At 55.9% G+C, this 18,832-nt stretch overlaps 4 protein-coding genes across 21 annotated transcripts in view; 2 read left to right on the forward strand and 2 right to left on the reverse strand.

The window, feature by feature from the left end:
• The window catches only part of ANKRD52 (ankyrin repeat domain 52), a 16,850-nt gene extending 10,894 nt beyond the window's left edge, over positions 1 to 5,956 (forward strand). Inside the window, exons 28-29 of one of the 3 annotated variants that reach the window (XM_061416842.1) lie at positions 23 to 90; positions 345 to 434. In XM_061416842.1, the coding sequence (XP_061272826.1) occupies positions 23 to 81 (59 nt within the window). In that variant the 3' untranslated portion in view covers positions 82 to 90; positions 345 to 434. Of the gene's footprint in view, positions 1 to 22 lie in introns of all 3 variants that reach the window. The other 2 variants (XM_061416841.1, XM_061416840.1) reach the window with 2 other exon arrangements.
• On the reverse strand, positions 5,917 to 11,455 carry SLC39A5 (solute carrier family 39 member 5). 8 transcript variants are annotated; one of them, XM_061416847.1, is made up of 12 exons: positions 11,367 to 11,455; positions 11,191 to 11,248; positions 9,773 to 10,130; positions 9,385 to 9,568; positions 8,419 to 8,581; positions 8,066 to 8,235; positions 7,726 to 7,866; positions 7,254 to 7,350; positions 7,004 to 7,174; positions 6,746 to 6,826; positions 6,559 to 6,620; positions 5,917 to 6,177 (listed from the first exon to the last, which is right to left on the reverse strand). In XM_061416847.1, exons 1-12 carry the CDS (start codon positions 11,439 to 11,441, stop codon positions 6,034 to 6,036), a joined length of 1,704 nt encoding a protein of 567 aa, XP_061272831.1. In that variant the 5' UTR covers positions 11,442 to 11,455; the 3' UTR covers positions 5,917 to 6,033. The 8 variants fall into 8 exon arrangements, with proteins under 8 accessions (XP_061272831.1, XP_061272830.1, XP_061272834.1 ...); XM_061416846.1 differs by having other exon boundaries at positions 6,430 to 6,620; XM_061416850.1 differs by lacking the exon at positions 11,367 to 11,455 and adding an exon at positions 10,639 to 10,731 and having other exon boundaries at positions 6,430 to 6,620; positions 11,191 to 11,332.
• NABP2 (nucleic acid binding protein 2) lies at positions 11,426 to 17,628 on the reverse strand. 6 transcript variants are annotated; one of them, XM_061416874.1, is made up of 8 exons: positions 17,354 to 17,628; positions 17,005 to 17,091; positions 15,282 to 15,383; positions 14,770 to 14,908; positions 14,623 to 14,694; positions 14,383 to 14,464; positions 14,225 to 14,288; positions 11,426 to 11,944 (listed from the first exon to the last, which is right to left on the reverse strand). In XM_061416874.1, exons 3-8 carry the CDS (start codon positions 15,358 to 15,360, stop codon positions 11,745 to 11,747), a joined length of 636 nt encoding a protein of 211 aa, XP_061272858.1. In that variant the 5' UTR covers positions 15,361 to 15,383; positions 17,005 to 17,091; positions 17,354 to 17,628; the 3' UTR covers positions 11,426 to 11,744. The 6 variants fall into 6 exon arrangements, with proteins under 6 accessions (XP_061272858.1, XP_061272855.1, XP_061272857.1 ...); XM_061416871.1 differs by lacking the exon at positions 17,005 to 17,091; XM_061416873.1 differs by lacking the exons at positions 17,005 to 17,091; positions 17,354 to 17,628 and adding an exon at positions 15,769 to 16,998.
• A 75-nt stretch (positions 17,629 to 17,703) lies between these two features.
• RNF41 (ring finger protein 41) overlaps positions 17,704 to 18,832 on the forward strand; it is a 29,492-nt gene continuing 28,363 nt past the window's right edge. Inside the window, exons 1-2 of one of the 4 annotated variants that reach the window (XM_061416864.1) lie at positions 17,753 to 17,885; positions 18,380 to 18,531. The gene's annotated coding sequence lies outside the window, so the exon portion shown is untranslated. Of the gene's footprint in view, positions 17,886 to 18,379; positions 18,532 to 18,832 lie in introns of all 4 variants that reach the window. The other 3 variants (XM_061416863.1, XM_061416865.1, XM_061416862.1) reach the window with 3 other exon arrangements.

Below are 18,832 nucleotides of genomic sequence, written 5' to 3' on the forward strand. Positions count from 1 at the left end.
TAAACTGGATTTTTTTCCCAAGGGAACTCTTCAGAGCAGGGACCCAACACCGATACGCTAGAGTCTCTGAGGGGAGTCTGACGGAACTAGGTGGAGCCTGCAGGGTCCTCAGGACGACCTCCCGCACACCTCAGCCTCCTGTCCCCCAGGCTCTGCTCTTTGCCCCTCACTTGGACAGCCTGCCTGTCAGCCTCCCGGGGCCCTTATAGCCCCCGATTGTGACCCTATGGGGTGCTTGCCTGCCTCAACTCCCCTCTACAGAGAAGAGCACTCAGGGCCTGGGGCGGGTGGAGGGGGCCCGGGAATACAGGACTCTGGGCTCAGTTTTCCCCTTTGCCCCGCAGGTCACACCCCAGCATTGGCCTGCGCCCCCAACAAAGATGTGGCAGACTGTCTGGCCTTGATCCTTTCCACCATGAAGCCTTTCCCACCCAAGGACGCTGTCAGTCCTTTCAGCTTCAGCCTGCTCAAGAACTGCGGCATCGCGGCAGCCAAGACGGTGGGTGGCTGCGGTGCCCTGCCCCATGGGGCCTCCTGCCCCTACAGCCAGGAGCGGCATGGCGCCATTGGGTTAGATGGCTGCTACTCCGAGTAGCCCCCTCCAGTGTCCCTCCCCCTGCCGGTGGCTTGATATCTTATTCTATTTATTTAGAAAAAGTCTATACATTTAGGGCACTTTAAAGGAGAACACGACTGGGTTGGGGGGGGTGGAGTGGGGAAAAAGCACTGGGGAGCAGCTGCTCACCCCTTTGCCACACCATCCTGGCCTGGCAGGGGTCTGGGACCAACAGGGAGCACCCCAGGCCCTTGGTACCCCCAGGGCAACCCCTTCTGCCAAGTGTCCCAAAATGATTGCTTGCTGCCTGGCGCCCTCTCTTCTGTCCGCTCTCTCAGTTCCCCTTCTGCTGCCAGCTGCCCCTTATTCTTCCTTCTGACTCGCCCCAGTTCCCTTCCCCCTGCCCCTGCCAGGCAGATCTCCGCCTCCTCTTCCATACCCATCACTGCCTCCCTGCTCGGCCGGCCCCTCCATCCCCGCAGCAGTGAGAAGCCTTAATTTCTGGTACTGTGTGAGCACTCTGGGGGTGTCCCCCTCCCCCTTCAGGGGCAGCTAGCGGACGAGGGGGGAGGGTATTTAGCACTGGGGCCTGGAGCTTTTCCCCTACTTCTGTATCCCATCACCCCTAAAGTTCAAATGCAAAACACTTGAAGCAGCAACTACTGTACCTGGGCCCCAATCCTGCACTCTCCCGGCTCCTCGTATGCAAATCAAGGGCTGGCATTGCCCCCATAGCCTGCCCCTCCCCTCCTCCCGCCCCCTCCTGGCCTGGCCTCCTAACCACGCACTTTAACACCCACCCCCCACCCCGCTTCTTTCTTTTAACTTCTTTTGGGAGGGTGGAGCCTGTGGCCATTCCCTCTCTGGCTCTCCCCTCCCTTGACTTTGAGGCTTGTCATGAATTTTTAAGTAAGCATTTTATCCTTTAGGGGAAGAAACAAATTAATTTCCTGTCCATTTCAAAACCACAGCCCTAGTCTGTCCTCTGTGTTTCAGGCATGTGTTTGCATGTGTGTGGAGGGAGAGACTGTTCTTCCTCCTGTGTCCCCCAGTCCCACAGTTGCTCTCTGCCCTGACCCCACCCCACCTGCTGCCGCCTTCTGTGATGTCCAAGAGTACCCACTGCCCCCAGTCACTCCTGATCTGAAGCCAAAGATGGAGGGGCAGGGCAGACTAGGGACCGTGGCTGCTCGGGGGCCCAGGCGTCTCCTCCAGTGAGAGGAGGAAGGTCTGCGTCTACTGGGGCTTGGTTCCTGCCTTCCCAGCAGCTGGGAGAGAAGGGATCAAGCTAAGGGCTGCGCTGAGATTTCCTGATGTTGCACCCTATAAGCCAAACTGGGCTGGAGTGAGGAGGGGGCAGTTTTCTCTCTAAATGTAGCATTGAATTTGGCCCTGGTCCCTTCAGACGCCCTGTCCATCCATCTCCTAGCTCAGCCTCCTGGACAGTGGGACCCGCTTCCTTAGCCCAGCGTTCCCTTCCTTAAACTCAATACCTCAGCCAGGGGCCAAGACACAGAACTTGAATAGAGGTCCTGCCCTCCCCCCAACCCCAGTGCATCCTCGCCCAGTCTGGCTGCCATCAGTATTGTCCCTGGAGGACTGGACAGGCTTCGTTTACACAGTACAGGGCCTCCCCCCAGGGTGGGGTGGGGGAGTCCCCTCCGTCTCCTTCCCCCACCCGTGCTTGCTTTATTCACAATCTTACACCCTTTTCAGTTGTGTCCCCCACAGGTCTGGCCACCCTTGCTGGGGTGGGCTGAGGGGAGAGTAGGGACATCCCAGGGACTCCCCGCTCCCTCGCAGACACCCTTCACCATACCTCATGCTGGTTTCCCGAAGCCTGGGGTGTTCATCCCAGTCCTTACTCTTTTTGTCTGGCTCCCTTTCCCTCCCACCCCTCCTCTCTGTGTCTTGCTTCCCCCAACCCTCAGTTCCTAAACCATTTCAAAGCTTCCAAATGACCATTATTGGTGAGAAAGAGTGTGCAGCTTTTAGTTTTAATCTTTATTTTCTAAGCCAAAGGGCCTTGCAATGCCCCTCTTGCCCACCTCCCTGCGCACCCTGTCCTCCCCTAGACGACAATCAACGTGACCTCTCTTAAGGGCTGCAGCCCCCACCCTGCCCCCGTCCTGCTGGTTCTGCAGAGCTTGCCCCTGACTTCACTTCTCTCTCCTCCTTCCTGTTCCACCCCCACCCCCTCATTTTGGTGCTGGGAATTAGGTGGCGAGGGGGGGGGCAGGGGGCGCAGGGAGATGGGTCCTCTGGAGAAGACTCTCGGGATTGCAGTCGTGTTCTCCTTCATCAGTGTCTGGTGACGACAGGAAGACGCGAGTGTTTGTCAGGAGCCCCTTGGTTTTGCTAGATGAGATTTCTGGTGACTGCCTGGTCCCTGCAGTGCCTTTGGCACACCATCAGCAGTGCTGGGGCAGGCCATGGGGCGTCCTCTGTCCTCCTCGTGTGGCTGTGAGGAGGCCGGGAGGCCGGGCAGCCTCCTCCCTTATGCCAAAGGAAATCCCACACCCCACCCCAGGCTCCCCAGCCCCTAGTGTCTTTTGAAGCATTTTGACCATTCTCATGGCCACTGCATATTTATTTTAATGTTAAGTTTTTGATTTTTGTTTTAAACCTCTTTGACATAAACGGGTGCGGAGAAATCAACCAGGCAGAATGCCCCCCCCAATCTTAAGGAGGTAGGGCGGGGAGGAATCGTCTCCTTCCCTTCGCCCTCCCTCTCCCTGTCCCCCTCTCCCCACCGCAGCTCTAAAGCACTTGCTTCAAGTAATAAGCACTTTTGAGAAAAGGCCTATTTTAAGTGAGGACCCTGGGAGCCGCCCCAGGTCCCAGCAAAGGGGACAGAGCGAGGGCTACGTAGGAGACAGGGAAACAGATGTGTGAATCAGAGGGCGAAATGGAAAGAGCCAGTTTTTAGTTTCTGATTTTTGGGGAGATGTTTCTGATTGGGCGGTGGCTTTGGTAGGGTTGTGTACTATCCTTCAGAAAAACAAATGGCACAAACTGTGGGTCCCTGGATGGACCAACAGACCCGGGTCACTGCCACTGTCCAGCCGAGACTGATGGGCCACCTCCCCCGCCCCGTGGCCCCCTGAGCCATAGGACTGCTGAAAACCACTGAATGTACAGCCCAGGTTGGGGTGGGGAGCAGCCCCTGGGGGAGGGGGCTTCTCCTTTCGTTTGGTGCTGTGGGGGGTGGGAGAGATGAGACGGAGGGACTGCCACCCCACTTCGACATGTGTTCCTTGGGGTGGAGGGGCTGAGGAGGGTCTGCCTCCCTCTCCAACCCCAGCCATGGCCCCTCTTCCTTCCTCACCCCTATCCGTTTTGACTGTAAGTCCAGCTCACCTTTGCCTTCAATATGTAACCAAAGGAAAACTCAATACTGTTTCCACCGCTGTCTGCCCACCCGAGCACCTTCTTACTCCCCAGACCTAGGAGGGGAGAAGAGGCGGGGTGGGGCGGGAGGCGTGGGGCCATAGTGAACGGTTCTGCAGCTGTGTACCCCCCCAAACCTCCGTTGGGGTCTTGGGAGGGGGCGTTGGGGCCAGACTGGAGGCACTGGGAGCAGGCACGCTCGGGATCTTGTGTACGTGAGTGTGACTTGGTCTGAGTGGCTCTGGGGACTGTGCTCCGGAGGGTGGCCCCTTCCTCCTTCCCTCTCTGCCATTTCTCACCCTCTCCCCACACCCAGTGTTCATTCCCCCACCTCCCCTTCCTGCCGCAAAGGAAAATAGCCTTACAGACCCTAGCCCAGAACCCCTCCTCTCGGGGCAAACCAGTACGGGGCCCCAACCCACCTAGTTTGAACCCTACCTTTGAAGGAGGGATAAGGAGTAAAGCAGCCCCTTCCCATCTAATTGTGGCTCCAGCCCTCAGCCTTGACCCAGATCGGGCAAGAGCTGAGGGGAGGGATCTTTGAGGACCAAGCCCAGTGGTCTGGGAAGAGGGAGGTAGAGAGGGAAGGGTCTGACTTGGGGACCCCCTCCTGCCGACCCAACCCCTAGAGAAGCGACCAAATCCCAGAGATGGGAGGAAGCTGGGGTGGGGAGGGTCTGCTCTATGAATTACTTGAAGGTACTGACTGAGGCTGCTGTTGCCCACTTGGGTGTGAGGGGGACACTGTCACTGCGTTTGGGAGGGCCGAGGGTGGCGGGGTTGAGAGGGTCTGCCCTGGGCCCTCGCTCACTCCCGCCAGGCCCTTTCCCTGGGGAGCCTGGCTTCGCCCCTCCCACCTCCATCCCTCACTCTGGGCACCCTCTCCAATTGCACTAAAGTAGCTGTGTGCCAGTCTTACCCCACACCAGGGCGGGGTCTCTGCTTCCAGTCCTTTCTCCCCTACCCCGCCTCTGCTCCTGTCCCAGACAATCTCCTTGTTCCTCTGTATTCCTGGGTAGCTCAGCTTTGTGTGTGTGTGTTTTGGGGGGTGGGGTGGGTTCTGGCTGGAGTGGGTTTGCTAGGGGTTTGGGAAGGGCTAGGGGAAAGATGGCGGATGAAATCTCCTGCCCCCTTCTTCAACTCCCGGCCACATAAGCCTGGGAGGGAGGGTGCCTACTCTCGCTGCCGCGTGTCTTGCAGATGTGCCAAAATGGGGGTGGGTGGGGGGGAGGGTGCCTGGCAGAGCAGCCCCCAGGGTGGCTCTCTCAAAGCAATACAGTTCCTCCTGCCTGGGGGACGGCAAGACAGGGGAGAGGGTTGGGTTGGGGACCTGGGGGTTCCCTGTGTACAGCTGTGTATATTCAGGGGTGTTCTCCGTCTGGTACCCGCTGTGGGCGTCTCTGTGTGTGTGAACCTCCCCTTCCCCGTGCCCTGCATGACCTGTGATGCTGCAGACACCACCATCCTGTGTGCAGGGGTGTGTTGGGGGCACCGAGGGGCACGCCCCATGTCCTGTTGCACCCGCCGCCCTGTGACCCATGTACTCGGTTGTAGGAAGTAAAGAGAACTGAGCACAATTCACTGGATTCTAGTTGAATCTTTCTCTAAGCAATGTTCCCCGCCTGCCCTTCTCCCTGTCCTGGATTCACCTGTGGTGCTAGCATTGGGGTCGGGGGTGGGGGGCGGGGTGTTAAATGCTGGTGGGCAGCAATAAAGGGCAGCCCTGCCGGGATGCCTGCATCCCCAGGGTGCTGAGGGCAGCAGGGAGAAGTGGGGACCTTGGTGCATCGTCCCGACCCAACTCACCCCTTCCTCTCTGGGCTGAAGCACAAAGCTCTCCCCCGCAGACCAGATCCAAGCGTCCTGCACCCTCCAGGCCCTCCCTCCCCCTACCTGCTTTGAGCCCTCCTCCTGCCACATCCCTGTTTTCTATGCTGTTTTGGTGCAAGTACAACTGTCGTAGTCATGGCTTGGGGATGGGTTCTGTTTATTAAAATCCTATTGATCCTACTGGCCCTGTGTCCCGCCTCCATTCCTCTGGCCGGGGGGAAGGCAGGGCAGCCTGGATGCCTTTCCACCAGCCCCCCTCAGTCATCAGAGACAAGGGGCCACAACTGCTCCTCCAGCAGGGCTATGGTGAGCATGAGGGCACCCCCCAGCAGCAGCCCCAACCCCTGCAGCAGCACGTGGAGCGGGGGGAGAGGCTCAGGAGGACGAAGCAGGGCTGGGAGCTGAAAGGAAAGAACATCAGGGGGTCAGAAAAGCCCCCTGCTTCCCACCCCCGCCCCCCCCCCCACCCACCCCTGCCAACCCTGTGCTAGCTCTTCCACGCTCCCGCATCTCAGATGCTGGTGAGCCAGTGGTTCCCCCCAACCCCGACCCTGCCACCCTTCTGGTGGCTCCCAGTGGAGGCAGAGGGGCTGAGACTCCCCTCTCCACACCTGCCCGCTTCCCTTGGTTTCTCTGCACCCCCCACCCCTCACCATGTCCACAAGGGCCACATAGAGGAAGACCCCGGCAGTGACCCCAAACACCCAGGGAGTGAGGGGGACAGGGCCCAGGCTGAGCCCCACCCCCAGGGCTGCACCCCCCAGCCCCAGGACTCCAGACACCAGGCTCAGCAGGAGCAGCTGCCGGAAGGGCAGCCCAGCCTGGAGCAGCATGGCGAAGTCACCTGTGCAGAGAGGGGACAGGGCAGCAGGGAGTTAAGCCCGGGCCACCCCTCACCCATGTCACCCCCCAGCCTCCACGTTCCACTGCTTTCTAGAGTCAACCTCACTCCACTCCGGCCATTCCTACCCAGTTCGTGGGGCAGCTCGTGGCAGAAAACTGCTACAGTGGTGCTGAGGCCACTGGAGAAGCCATCAGAGAAGGCAGCCCCTGGGTGGGCAAGATGGGAGGTGGATAGTCTGGCAGAGGGGTCTTCCCAGAGGCAGTAGCACAGGGGCCCAGGGCTCCGCGCCCCCCCCTTCCTGGTAGCCCTCTCCCAGCCCCACCCAGTAACTAGAGGCCCACCCTCTCCCTGACCTCCCACCCTCCATCCCCTTTCCCACACACCTATGGCCAGCCCATCAGTGAGGTTGTGCAGACCGTCTCCCAGGAGGACCATCCACGTGATGTTGGTGCCACCACCACCCTCGTACCCGTGACTGTGGCCTTGGTGCCCAGGAGGGGCTGGGACTGCTGGGGGCTGGCTGTCCTGCTCCCTTGGGCTCTGAGCCCCTGGCTCTGCAGGAAGGACAAGAGCCATGTTGGCGGCTGCAAGTGAGCTGGGAGCCAGGGCCCGCTCCTCATGTTCTCTGGTCACCTGGAGCTGCCTGCAGTGGCTGAAGGGCCACCCCACTGCCATCCTCCAGGTCCAGGTGTGGAGTTCTGAGGTCCTTTCTTTTCTGCCCGCAGCATCTCTGAAATGGGAGGGCATCCTTCCTGATGGAGGAAGCAGCAGAGCCAGGGGGCAGGGAGAGCCCGGGCTGCCGGCTGCGAAAATGACACTGGTTCCACCTCTGGCACTTGGGGATGTTCCCTGGCCTCTGCTCTCTTCCCAGGTTGGCACCCCTCTGTTTCTTGTTGCCCCAAACTCAGGAGAGGAGCCCGTTTGGCCAGAAGTCCTGGGTCTGTGCTGAGGAGCCCAAACCCGCTCCCTGCTGGCCATCAGGCCCCGCACAGTCAGGCAGACGTCAGAGCCAGGAGCGCTCGGCCCCTCACCTCCTGGCTCCAGTGGCCAGTTCTCGGCTAGGACTCTGGGCTCGGCAGGAAGAGGACATCAGGGTGTCACTCACTGGCTTGCGCCCTCGACGCCGCAAGAGCCCTAGCACATTCTCCAGGATGAAGAGCAGGAAGAGACCTCCAAGCACCGAAAGTCCTGGGCCCAGGTCCTCCTCTGGCTGCCCACCAGCTCCAGTGTGCTGCCCTCCTTGTGCCTGATGGAGAGGCGGTCAAGGGCAGACTCCAAAAGCCCCCTGCGCCCGACAACACCCCTCTCCTGAGGTGGTGGAGGGGGCTGGCAAGCCTTCACCCACACTCCCTACCAGAAGGCAAATGTGGGCTGAGGCTGGGGTGGAGAGAGGATGTCCTGTGACTGCGGACACGGGCAGGGGGCAGGGAAGGGGCTTCACGTACGTGCGGCAGCAGGTGCAGCAGCGCATCCCCACAAAGAGTGCCCACAGCCACGGCCCCCAGGAAGCCCAGCAGGGGCCGCAGCAGACGAGGTCCCAGGAGCCGCAGCAGCAGCAGGGAGAGGGGCGCAGGCAGGCTAAGCAGCAGGACTGCCAGGGTGCTATGAATCAGGGCTGCACAAAATCAGGGGCTGGAGTCAGGCGGAGCTGGAGGGATACCTTAAAGGTGGGATGGGGCAGAGAAATGCTGCAAGGGGAGGCAGGACCCCAGTGAAATGAACCCCCTTCCTTGGCTTGAGACCCACTTCCCCCAGCATTCACGTGTCCCACCCCCAACTCCCGCTCTCACCCACTGACCAGATAGTAGATCCCCTGAGGGGGTCGGAGCTGGGGCCCGGATGCAGACACGGCTGTCAATCTGATAAAGCAGGGCTGGACACAGCAGAGCAAACTGACGAGGAGTGAGAGGAGCAGCAGGGCTCAAGCCAAAATTGACCAGCAGCTGGGAGCCATTCAGACACTGGGGAGGTAGAGTTGGAGGTTAGGCACCAGGGAATTGCTGAGACCTGTGACTCAGATCTTAAATGTCGGCCCTTCCATTGCATGAACTCCTGGGTCTCTTCCAGGGTCCCCTTCACTCACATTGCCAGGTGCATCAGGGACTCAGGACAGTTATAATCAGCATTTAATTATCAGTAAATATTCAAACCAAAGCTAATAATTCAATTCAGTGCAAATTGGGTGCTAGTGAGCACTGCCACCATCTCCCTCCCTCTGGAGCTCTGGTGTCTCATTAATTTGGTGATGATGGTCAGATAACTAGAGCCCTCCCTTCCAGAATCTTAGAAGGGAGAAGAACCCTAAAATGCCATGCAAACCTCCTCTCAACAGCCCTGACACTTATTCCACCAGCCTTGGATCGAGTGCTTCCCATGATGGGGCGCTCAGCCTCACCAGGTCTGTTTCAGGGCTGGGTTTGGCTGCCCTCCGGTGTACATGGAACATGTTCACTGACTTTCTAGATGATGATAGCCATCTACCCGCTGCAAGCCTCCTCTCCAGGTAACCAGCCCCAGATCCCACCCTGGGCTGCTCCTCTGGATTCTCTGCTTTGCCAAGTGTGGCCCCTAAACCCAGTCTTAGAGCTTGGGCCATGGGTTTACCTACTGTGAGCACAGGGGAACATATTTCTCTACTGGAATAATGTACCCTAAGATCACACCTGGAATTTTTTTAAGTAGCCATTTTAAATTACTGACTCTTCAAACATTTCAGACCATCTAAATCCCGTGGCTCCTATCCCCTCGAGGGATCATCACTCACATCCTCATTCAGATGGTCAGCCAGTGAATGGTCCAGCAGCAGAAGCCTGTGAAAGAGGCCCAGGCCCGAGGGGCCTGGCCCATGGGGTGGTCCTGGGGCCTCTGTCTCCGCCAGGTCACCCCACCCCGAGGGGTCCAGAGGCAGCCCTGTCCAGACATCCACACTCAGCTCGGGGTCCTGTGGCCTAGAGTGGATGGGATGGCAAGTCAGGCTCCCTTGTGTTCTCTTACAAAGGGGCCTTGAAAGGATACAACAAATCAGGGTCTGGAAAACGTGTAACTCCAGGAATCTAATGTTAGGAAGGCAGAGCTAGGCAGCCAGAGGAGACTTTTCTCAGTAGGGAAGAGCTGGGGTGTGACACTTTAGGTGGGGGGAGATGGGTTAATACCTGTGTGTGGAATTGTCTCCCGCTGGGGGCGCACCCCGACCAGCAGGAGGCCCGTGGTGTCCCAGGCGAAGGGCCTGAACTCGGCCTAGTCCCAGGCTGTGGAGGAGCCTGGCTAGGCCCGCTGCGGTCAGCGTCCCATTTTCCCCATACAGACCAAACAGCTGGGCGAGGTAATGGTTCTGTTCCTGCTCAGCAGGGCCCAGGTAGGGGGCTGAGCCCTCCACCTGGCCCAAGGCCACCCACACACACAGGCCAGCCAGCAGATGACTCATTGGGGGCCCCATCACTGGGGGGACAGGCTTAGAGGCTCTGGTTCCGGCTTCTATTCCCCCTGGTGGAACATCCTGAGGACTGTGCCCTGGAAGAACAAGGAGGAAGGGGCTGGGGCTCCTGCCATGAGCCTGCACTCCTCATACCAACCCCCCAAGCCAGTACAGCGGCAGCCCCACTTGCTCACCCTTCCTCTGCTTTGCCTCCTGAGCAGCCTCTTGTTTACCAGTTTCTAGAGCAAGCACTTTTCCTGACCCAGAACAATCCCTTCACCTGATCCAGAGCCGCCCAGCCCCTGTCCCTCCCATGTCCCCCAGAGCCCAACCCTCAACCTCACCCCACCTCTCTTATACTCGCTCAATCCCCAGGACCTCACCCCCACTGGCAGTGTGAGAGCCGTCACCTCAGGTCCCCATGAGGCCTGGCTGTGGGCACTGAGAGGTTCCTGACTTATGGAGGGGAGCCAGGCTCAGTCTCTAGCTGCCCAGGTAAGTTGAAGGCCACGTCAGATAGAAAGCCAGGATGGCCAAGCCCCCGCCCCTAGCCCACCTGCCTGGGGGTGGGGCCAGGGGAGGTGCCAAAGTGGGAAGACTCACATCAGAGGAGTTAATGGTTCACTGGTCTCTGGGGTGGGGGTCAAAGGTCAGTCTCGGCTGGGCCCCCGAGTAGGGAGGGGCCACTCTCTTCCCCTGGAAAAGCCACATGGCCAAGGAGAGCCTGGGCCTGGCCTTTTCTTCTAAATAATTTACACACACCCCCAAGCCAGTCGGTACCATCTTAGCCTCTCGCTGTCTAAACTGCCACCCCACCTACCTTACATATGGCATTGGGCTTCATTCAGCTCCAACCCCCATGCCCCATGCCCACATTCCCTGGAAAGTTGGCCCCAGATGTCCCCTAAGCTGGAGAGGAGGGTAAAAAGGCAGATGAGTGCAACACCAGATGCATGGGGAAGAAATTGTTTTTAGCAATTTCTCATTCCAGAAGAGAAAGGGCCAGAACTCAGGGAATCATGACCAAGAAAGGGGACACTCTGGTGGGAGGAGGAAAGGAGCGTCCAGGCCCTCTGCAAATGTCTGACCTGGCTTTAAGTTGGGGAGCACAGTCTGAGCGGGGTGATTGGTCCAGGGGGTCGAGGTTGGCATTACCTGACAGCAGCAAACAGGGACACCCAGAGGAAGGGGGACGCCGTCTTCTTGGTTCCAGCTGTGGGGGGTAGGCAGGCGGGTGGACAAGGGTCACCGGTAGGGAGGGGGCGGGGGAGGGGCACTACCTTAAAGGGGCAGGCGCTGCCTCTCCCCTCCACCTCCTAGGGACACCCCACCTTTCGGAAGGCCCAGCTGCCGATCTCTTCATTTTCCCATGGAAAGCAAAGGAGTCCAGTACAGAGTGGTAACATTTATTAGGAGATTCAATTAGACTTCCACATCACACACTCAAGAAACAGACTAACCGTCGTTTCTAAGCAGGAAGGAGGGGAGGCAGAGGGCCCCGAACCCCAGGAGACAGGCAGCTTCAGCTGGACAAGGAGGGGAGAATGGGCTGAGGGTGGAGAAAAGCCACTGCTCACCCACCCTCCAGTGAAGTTTAGTGGCTAAAACACATCCACCCCCTGGCCCCCCAGAGACGGCAGCCCAGGAGAAAGCTGTGTTCTCTAGCAGATGTCTGGCTTATGGCTGGTGGCGGAAAGGGGAAAGTATCGCTATCTCTTGCTGCTCCTCCGGGTTTCTTTGCCGTTACTGACGGGGTTGTTGGAGGGGCCGGGGGGGCCGGCAGCTGTGTGGTTGGGCTGGCTTCGGGTAATTCGGGTGCTGGGGGGGTGGGAGGGAGTGTGAGGCGGGTGCGGGCCACCACCAGAACCTGGTGGGGCGCTCAGTCCATTCCCGTTCTGGCTCTCAGAGGCTAGTTGTGGGAGAAAGAGGAGAAACACAGGAATCAGAAAACTAAGGCAGGCAGGCATCCATCCCCAAGACCTCCCTGCAGCTCCGGCGGACAGAACAGTCTTTACCAAGTACAACTGCACATTTAAGGCTGTGTGACCAAGTGCAAAGAATGTGAGTTTTAGGAAGGGGCCCCAGAGAAGACGCAATCATTGTGACAGTTGCTACATGAACCATTGTATATTTTCTTTTTTTTTTTTTTGTATATTTTCTTAAAAAAAAAAAATGGCTGCACCTCACAGCTTGTGGTATCTTACTTAGTTCCCTGACCAGGGATTGAACCTGGGCCCTCAGCAGTGAGAGCGAGGAGTCCTAACCAGTGGACTGCCAGGGAATTCCTATTTTTTCTTTTTTATTCATCTCTGTCATTAGGAGTCACACCTAGCTGTTTAGTTCTAGGCTCAAGGACCACCAACAAAATAGCTCTTGACCAAAACTGACTGTAAAACTGGAGAATCACTGGGAAGGGAAGTTTGTGTTAAAGTGTAAGAAGGATCTTGAAGAAAAAAGTGTGGTGTGTATCACAATGAATCACATTCACTTGAGAAAATATAAACAAGAATAAGCAAAAACAAAAAACAAAAAAACTATTATACAATACTCACACCCCCAAAATAACAGACAACACTTTTGTGTATATTTTCAGTGTTTAATCCTTGAACTACCTTAGCTGTGAAAACCACCATCACCACACTTACCACAGTGTATTATTAACATAACCATCATCTGTGGGACTATTTCCTGCATGGACTTCGAGCTCCTAAAGACAAGTGCTGTGTTTTTTCCCTTGTATTCCTCATCTATAAATGCTTGTTAAATGAAGATAGATGCCTGCCTCTCATATACACAAGGCACCATGAACTCTAACCATACCCCTGCTGATCCATCAGACAAAGATATCTGCAGCCAAAACTGAAGAATAAAGCTCCTTCCTTAATTCACAGAAATAATTAGGAGAGTATGTAGAAAGTAACTGTTTTGATGCCATACATTTTTTTCTTTAAAACCTTCTGTACCTATTAGCAGAGGACAAAGCAAATAAACATGTAGCAAATGAATACGAGGGGGCAAACAGGCTTAAATGTATCTTATTTAAAATATTTTTGTAAATGATGGAGTTATAGAGACCAGAGAATATGTAACTGTCATATTTTCAGTTGGAAATATGGATGCTTACTTTTTATGGTGGAATTAAATGTTGTTATTTCATGGTGTTTCCAAAAAAAACACCATGACCTCGAGTGGTTCTAATGCAGGTTAGGAAACCACGGTAACTGAGGATGCAGACACAGACTGAGGAATGCCAGAGGCAGCCCAAAGCCTAGTGTCACGGGAGAAACGCAAGGTGTGGACCCGAGGCGAGAGCCAAACATCCAGGAGAGGAGCGTCAGCTGGGAGATGACCCAGGAGAAAAGAACAGTAAAAAAACAGGTTTCTAAGGAAAAGCCAAGGGAAGAAGAGAGTGATGTTGGTGAGTGATTCTCATTAAAAGTTGATGATCTACAGGAAGGCAAATTCTCAAGAGACCAAAAGCAAGGGCTTCTGAGTTGGAAGAACCATAATCCTGAGGGCCAAGGCCTAGGAGCGGGGCCTTAAATTTCAAGAGTGGCAACCCTAAACAGAAACTATGGGCTTAAAGTGGTGCCGTATGGACTCCATGTGGAGTCATATAAGTAACAGTGTATCAGAACTGATACTGAATCAAAATAGGCAAGGGTGGAAAATGCCAAGTTTCTGCCAAAGGAGAAGCAGAGAGGAATGAGCTAGAAAGAAAGAGGGCAGTCTGCAGAGAAACTGCTCTCATTTTTGGTTCTGAGTGTTAGTGGCAAAAGGGAGCTCTATCAGTCAGTGATAGAAACATATCCCCAAATGTTTTCACCCGAGAGACTTGCAAAAGAACTGGGAGAGGGACTTCCCTGGTGGTCCAGTGGTTAAGAATTCGCCTGCCAATGCAGGGGATGTAGGTTTGATTCCTGGTCATGGTACTAACATCTCACATGCTGTGGGGGCAACTGAGCCCACGCACCACAAGGAAGATCCTGTGTGATGCAACTAAGATCTGACACAACCAAGTAAATAAATATACAAACATTTATTAAAAAAAAAAAAAAAAAGAACTGGGGAGGAAAAGGCTATAATCACAGAAAAGAGATTTGAAAAAGGGATGAAGGCAATGTATCTCTCCAGGCTGGGGAGATTAGGGAAACTAGGAGGACTAGTGAATGGAAGAGAACACGTTTACCTGGAGAAGTAGCAGGGGGTCCAGTGGGAGGCTGGGGAGCTGCAGGGCCACTGTCGTTCTGCACCTGAATGCACAGATGACATATGCAGACCTTACTCTCTGCCAGGCTTCTTGGCCTGACCTGCCCTCCTTCCCCACATCACAGTCATGGGACCCACCGTCTTGTTGGGTGTCTGCTGGGCGCTGTATTCGGGGTTTGGCTCACTGAAGTTAGGAACCTCAGAATAAACCATACAGAATCTGCAAGGGGAGAAAGCGGCAAAGCCTCAGACCCATCCCCTGGAAACCTCAGAAAGGTCCAGGCTCCGAACATGGAATGCACACCCTCACGCTGCCTCCTGCAAAACACAAACTGCTTTCCTTCGCCTGTGCTTCTACCTTCCCAAGATAGCACTTACTCTCCAATCTTCTGAAGATCACCCCCACGGCCAGTGTACAATGTCAGACAACCTTTGAACACTGACGCGTACCTGTGGGGGCAAAAAAGCAGGATTCAGAGTTACAGAGAAGGCCCTTGAATAACCAGAAGTCATCTGATGGCTTACCCTTTGGTGAGCCGGATAATATCCCCAGGCTGGATCAGGTTGCCCACGTCATCCCAGACAGAGATATTGATGCTGCCAGTTTTGTCCGCCACTTTGCAGGTCCGAACCTCGTGCCCGTCCTTTGTCTTGGTCACTCGGCCTGGAGGAAATAGACCAATGGGTGGGGGTGGTCAAATAAATAGGGGTGGTGATGATCAGAGGGATGAAGTCTAGATATTGGCGGAGTGAGGTGTACAAACAGGGCAAAGCCAAATCCCTGGGGCAGGGAGGAGCCAGCACCATGTAGAGGGCCCTGAGTGGGAAAAGGCCCGGAGGCACTGGAGGCTTGGATCTGGCAAGAGTTCCCTTCATCTACCCTACACTCGACTACAACTCTCCGGGCGGGGGCTAGGAGAGAGATTGGACGTAAGCAGTGTCTTGGGGTGCGCCCTGCCATTCTGGGTGCCAGTTAAGAATGGTTCTCCCCAACCCCGAGAGCCTACGCAGGGGGCCCGCCGCCCCAGCAGAGCCACCTGTCTCCAGCACAATGAAGATGAGGTTCAGATTCTTGAGCCCGGGCTTGATATCCTTCACGAAGGTCTCCGTCGTCATGCTGCCCAAGCCTCAGCACCCCACTAGAAGGGGGGAAAGGGGATGAAGGTTCAATGCATGGACCTTCCCATGTCCACTTCGCAAGGCCTATCTACCACACTAGGCTGGTCAGGCAGCCCTAAACCATCTAACTCTTCTGAAAGGGTAGAAACGAACTTCCCCGTGGGCCTCCAACTTCAAGATCAGAATTTGGGTCTCTGGATAGGCTGCTTCGGGGCTGGAAGTCCCCCCTCCCCCGATGCTCTTTCAGTCTCAAGTCCCGAAGTGGGGAAGCCGACGGAAACCGGGGCAGAGAACCTGATGCAGAGCCAAGGAATGGAATCTCACTCGCCACACCTTCCCGAACCCTCATCTGGACAATCCGGGACTCAGTCCATCCTCTCCCCCAGCTCACAGCCTACCACCCACCCAGCCAGCCCGCCGGACTGTGCACGCCGCCGAGTCGCCCGCAGGGGGAGCCAAAGGTCCCCAGGCCGCCGGATGCGGACCAATGGACCGCAGGAGTAAGAACATTCCCGGAAGTTTTCCCCGGCCGGCCTCCTCTAGCCAATCAGCACTGCCCCGGCTCGGCCCCTGCGTCCCGCCGCGGGTCCCCACCCGGCCAATGGGGATTCGAGATTCACGCGCCGCGAAAGGGGTGGGATTTTAGGTATTAAAGGAGCTTCAGAGGGTTGACTGCGCAAAGAATAACAAAGACCACCAGGGGGAGCCTCAGGTCCCAATTTTCCTCCACTTGACTAGGCGCTGCTAAGTCGCTTCAGTCGTGTCCGACTCTGTGCGACCCATAGACTGAAGCCCACCAGGCTCCCCCGTCCCTGGGATTCTCCAGGCAAGAACACTGGAGTGGGTTGCCATTTCTAGGCGCAAGAACTAAGATTTTCTTTCTCCAAGATTTTCTCCTAGTCGTGAGACAGTGGAAATAGGACCAAAGGTTTTTTGGAATCCAGTGGACAAAAGCATAAAAACAAGCTCATCACTTCACTTTTTTACTCGACAGTTCTTAAATATGTGATTCCATTTTGCAGACGAGAAAAGGCAGTGTCTCAGTTCAATTCAGTCGCTCAGTCGTGTCCGACTCTTTGCGACCCCATGAATCGCAATACGCCAGGCCTCCCCTAGCACATGTTAAAAGCAGTATCTAGCACACAACAGGCAGTTTCCTCCTCTTCTCCAACTGCTCTAACCCTCATCTTTATTTCTGATTTGGGGCCCTCAAGTTTAATGCAGTAACCAGCTTGGTCAAGATCTCTGGAAAAAGTAGCATTCACACCAGAGACAGACAATTGGCAGCCTCACTCCTTACCCCTTGGAAATAATGGAATCTGGGGCTCAGAGAGCCCCAGTTCCTCTCACAGTCCGAAAGGCAACTGTTCCTGAAGTACTCAATCCCTAGACCTCAGGATCCTCAGAGGACTAAAAAGAAGAGGCCGGAACCTTTAGTTCCCTTTGAGACTTGATACATAGTCAACAAAATGTAGCCAGCTCTGTAGTATTGCGTATAAACCAATTATATATATAAACAATGTACATACATGTGCGTTACCATTTGCCTGGCGAACATCGGTAAAAAATACTGCTTATTATCAGATTAGCCTAAGAGGCCATGCAATTGTAATACCTTGGTTTGCTTAATCAATCCCTTACCTTCTTCTAGAGGGCTTTAGGCTCCACCTTGACTTTCCTCGGAGCTCAGGTTCTCTCCCACCCACACCCCCAGCCACGGTGTTGTACCTTAAGGAAAGCAAACCACAACCCGGGAAGAGGGACATTTTTATCTCCCTTCTGTCCCCTGATGTGTTTCAGGCAACTATACGAGTGCTCCGAAGGCCGACGTAAATACGGCGGGAGTGAGACTGGGAGGGAAGCGGGCAACCATAGATCAAAGTTTTCCGGTCAGACACTCCCCCATTCCCCACCCAGTGGTCGCCTCGTTGACTACATATCCACTCCCATGACTATGAGTCATAAGATCAGGAGGCTCCGGGATGCTGACCACGGCTCTGGAAACGGGAGAGGGGCCGGGGAGACGGCAGGTCACTGCAGGCCAGCCTACTAGCGACGATCTCGCACCAAGTCGCATCAGCTTTAGAGCACGAACACATGCACCCCTCCAAAGCGAAGTCTCGCGCTCCTGGAGAATCGGCCTCCTGCTCAGCCCCTGATGTTCACGCTGGGAAGAACATAGAGTCCTCCCTCCCAAATGGCTATCTAGTTCTCCCTGGAACCATAAAGACTTCCGGTCTAGAGCGGAGGCCTGGCTAGCCTTCACTCTCCTCGTTGGCTGCTCGTGGTTTCTAGTCCAGGACGGAGTTAAACAAAGAGGCGGAGTTTGGTGACGGGCTTCCGCCGGGTTGCGTAGCAGCGGTGGGCGGGGCAAAGGTTCCGTCCCACACGGCGGAGAGTGGTCCGAACCCTCTCGCGTCTTCTTCCCCTTCCCCTTCCCCTCCCAGAAAAGGCTGGGACCCGGCACCCGAGCTATCTCTCGGCCGCTGCGGGTACAGAGAGTCCAGACCGCTTCCAGGGCGGTGCGTACGGCGCCTGCGCGCGATCCCACTTACAGAAGGGTGTGGGAGGGAGGGGGCGATGTCCCAGGGGGGATTGAGGCGGGGGTTCGAGATATTGGAGGTCAGGAGAAGGGATGAGAGTAGAGATGAAAAATGGAGGAAGGGAGCAGCAGTAGGGAGGAGTCCAGAGGTGATAAAGGGGCGCTGGTGGGTGGGTTGTTGGGGTGATCCATTGGAATGGGGGAGCCTTAAAAAGTGCAGGAGGGGGCCTGGGCTGGCTGGAGGACAGGGAGGAGAGGACTTGAGGGAACAGCGTGGTGTTTAAATAGGCAATGATTGACAGGCCGGGAGCGGAGGAAGGGAACATTCTGAGGGCCAGCCTGGGTAGGGGCCGCGGAACCTGAACCCCCGCCCTCGAAGCGCCATAGCTTGGCTCCTCTCCCATGCCTTGTCTTTGGCAGCCTTGTCTTCCTCCTCCATTCCTTCCCCTCTCTCCCTCCCACCCCTCTATGTAGGAATCTCACATTCCTTACATCCCTGCCCTGGGTTTGCAGCCGGTCCCTCTTCACAGGCTTCACACACCGGAAAGCCTTCTCCAAGCCAGAACGCAGAGGAAATTGAGGACTGGGAAGGAGGGAGCTGGAGAAGGAGCTTAAAGCTGAGAGGGGTGAGAGTGTTTCGCTTGAGGGACTGACAAGGCATCTTCATTCAGAAACTGACTTCGTTCCATCTAGTAGCAAATGCAGCTGTTAATGAGACCACTAAACCACTGTTCTTGGGGACTGGACTGTGATAAAGTCTAATCCCTTCCTGTACAGGTGGTTTTAGTCTGACAGTAGAGCAAGAAGCTGATATTGTTGCAGGCTGCTAGTTTTCCCCAGATAGGGATGGTAGGGAATCTGAGTGATGCAATAATGTTACTGCCCTGTGTGTCCAGCCGACTTTGTGTCTACACCTGGATAGAAAAG

This window comes from Bos javanicus, chromosome 5 (assembly GCF_032452875.1).
Source record: "Bos javanicus breed banteng chromosome 5, ARS-OSU_banteng_1.0, whole genome shotgun sequence".
Lineage (NCBI taxonomy): Eukaryota > Metazoa > Chordata > Mammalia > Artiodactyla > Bovidae > Bos > Bos javanicus.

Excerpts from the sequence above, each read along its gene's own strand:
- SLC39A5 (XM_061416846.1), bottom strand. The coding sequence starts at position 11,441 with ATGTTACCACTCTGTACTGGACTCCTTTGCTTTCCATGGGAAAATGAA. Across the intron at positions 10,131-11,190 it reads TCCCTGTTTGCTGCTGTCAG|GGCACAGTCCTCAGGATGTT; the intron begins GTAATGCCAACC and ends TTGTTCTTCCAG. Across the intron at positions 6,827-7,003 it reads CACTGATGGGCTGGCCATAG|GGGCTGCCTTCTCTGATGGC; the intron begins GTGTGTGGGAAA and ends TTGCCCACCCAG.
- NABP2 (XM_061416871.1), bottom strand. The coding sequence starts at position 15,360 with ATGACGACGGAGACCTTCGTGAAGGATATCAAGCCCGGGCTCAAGAAT. Across the intron at positions 14,465-14,622 it reads GATCTTCAGAAGATTGGAGA|ATTCTGTATGGTTTATTCTG; the intron begins GTAAGTGCTATC and ends CTCCCCTTGCAG. Across the intron at positions 14,289-14,382 it reads AGCAGACACCCAACAAGACG|GTGCAGAACGACAGTGGCCC; the intron begins GTGGGTCCCATG and ends CTGTGCATTCAG.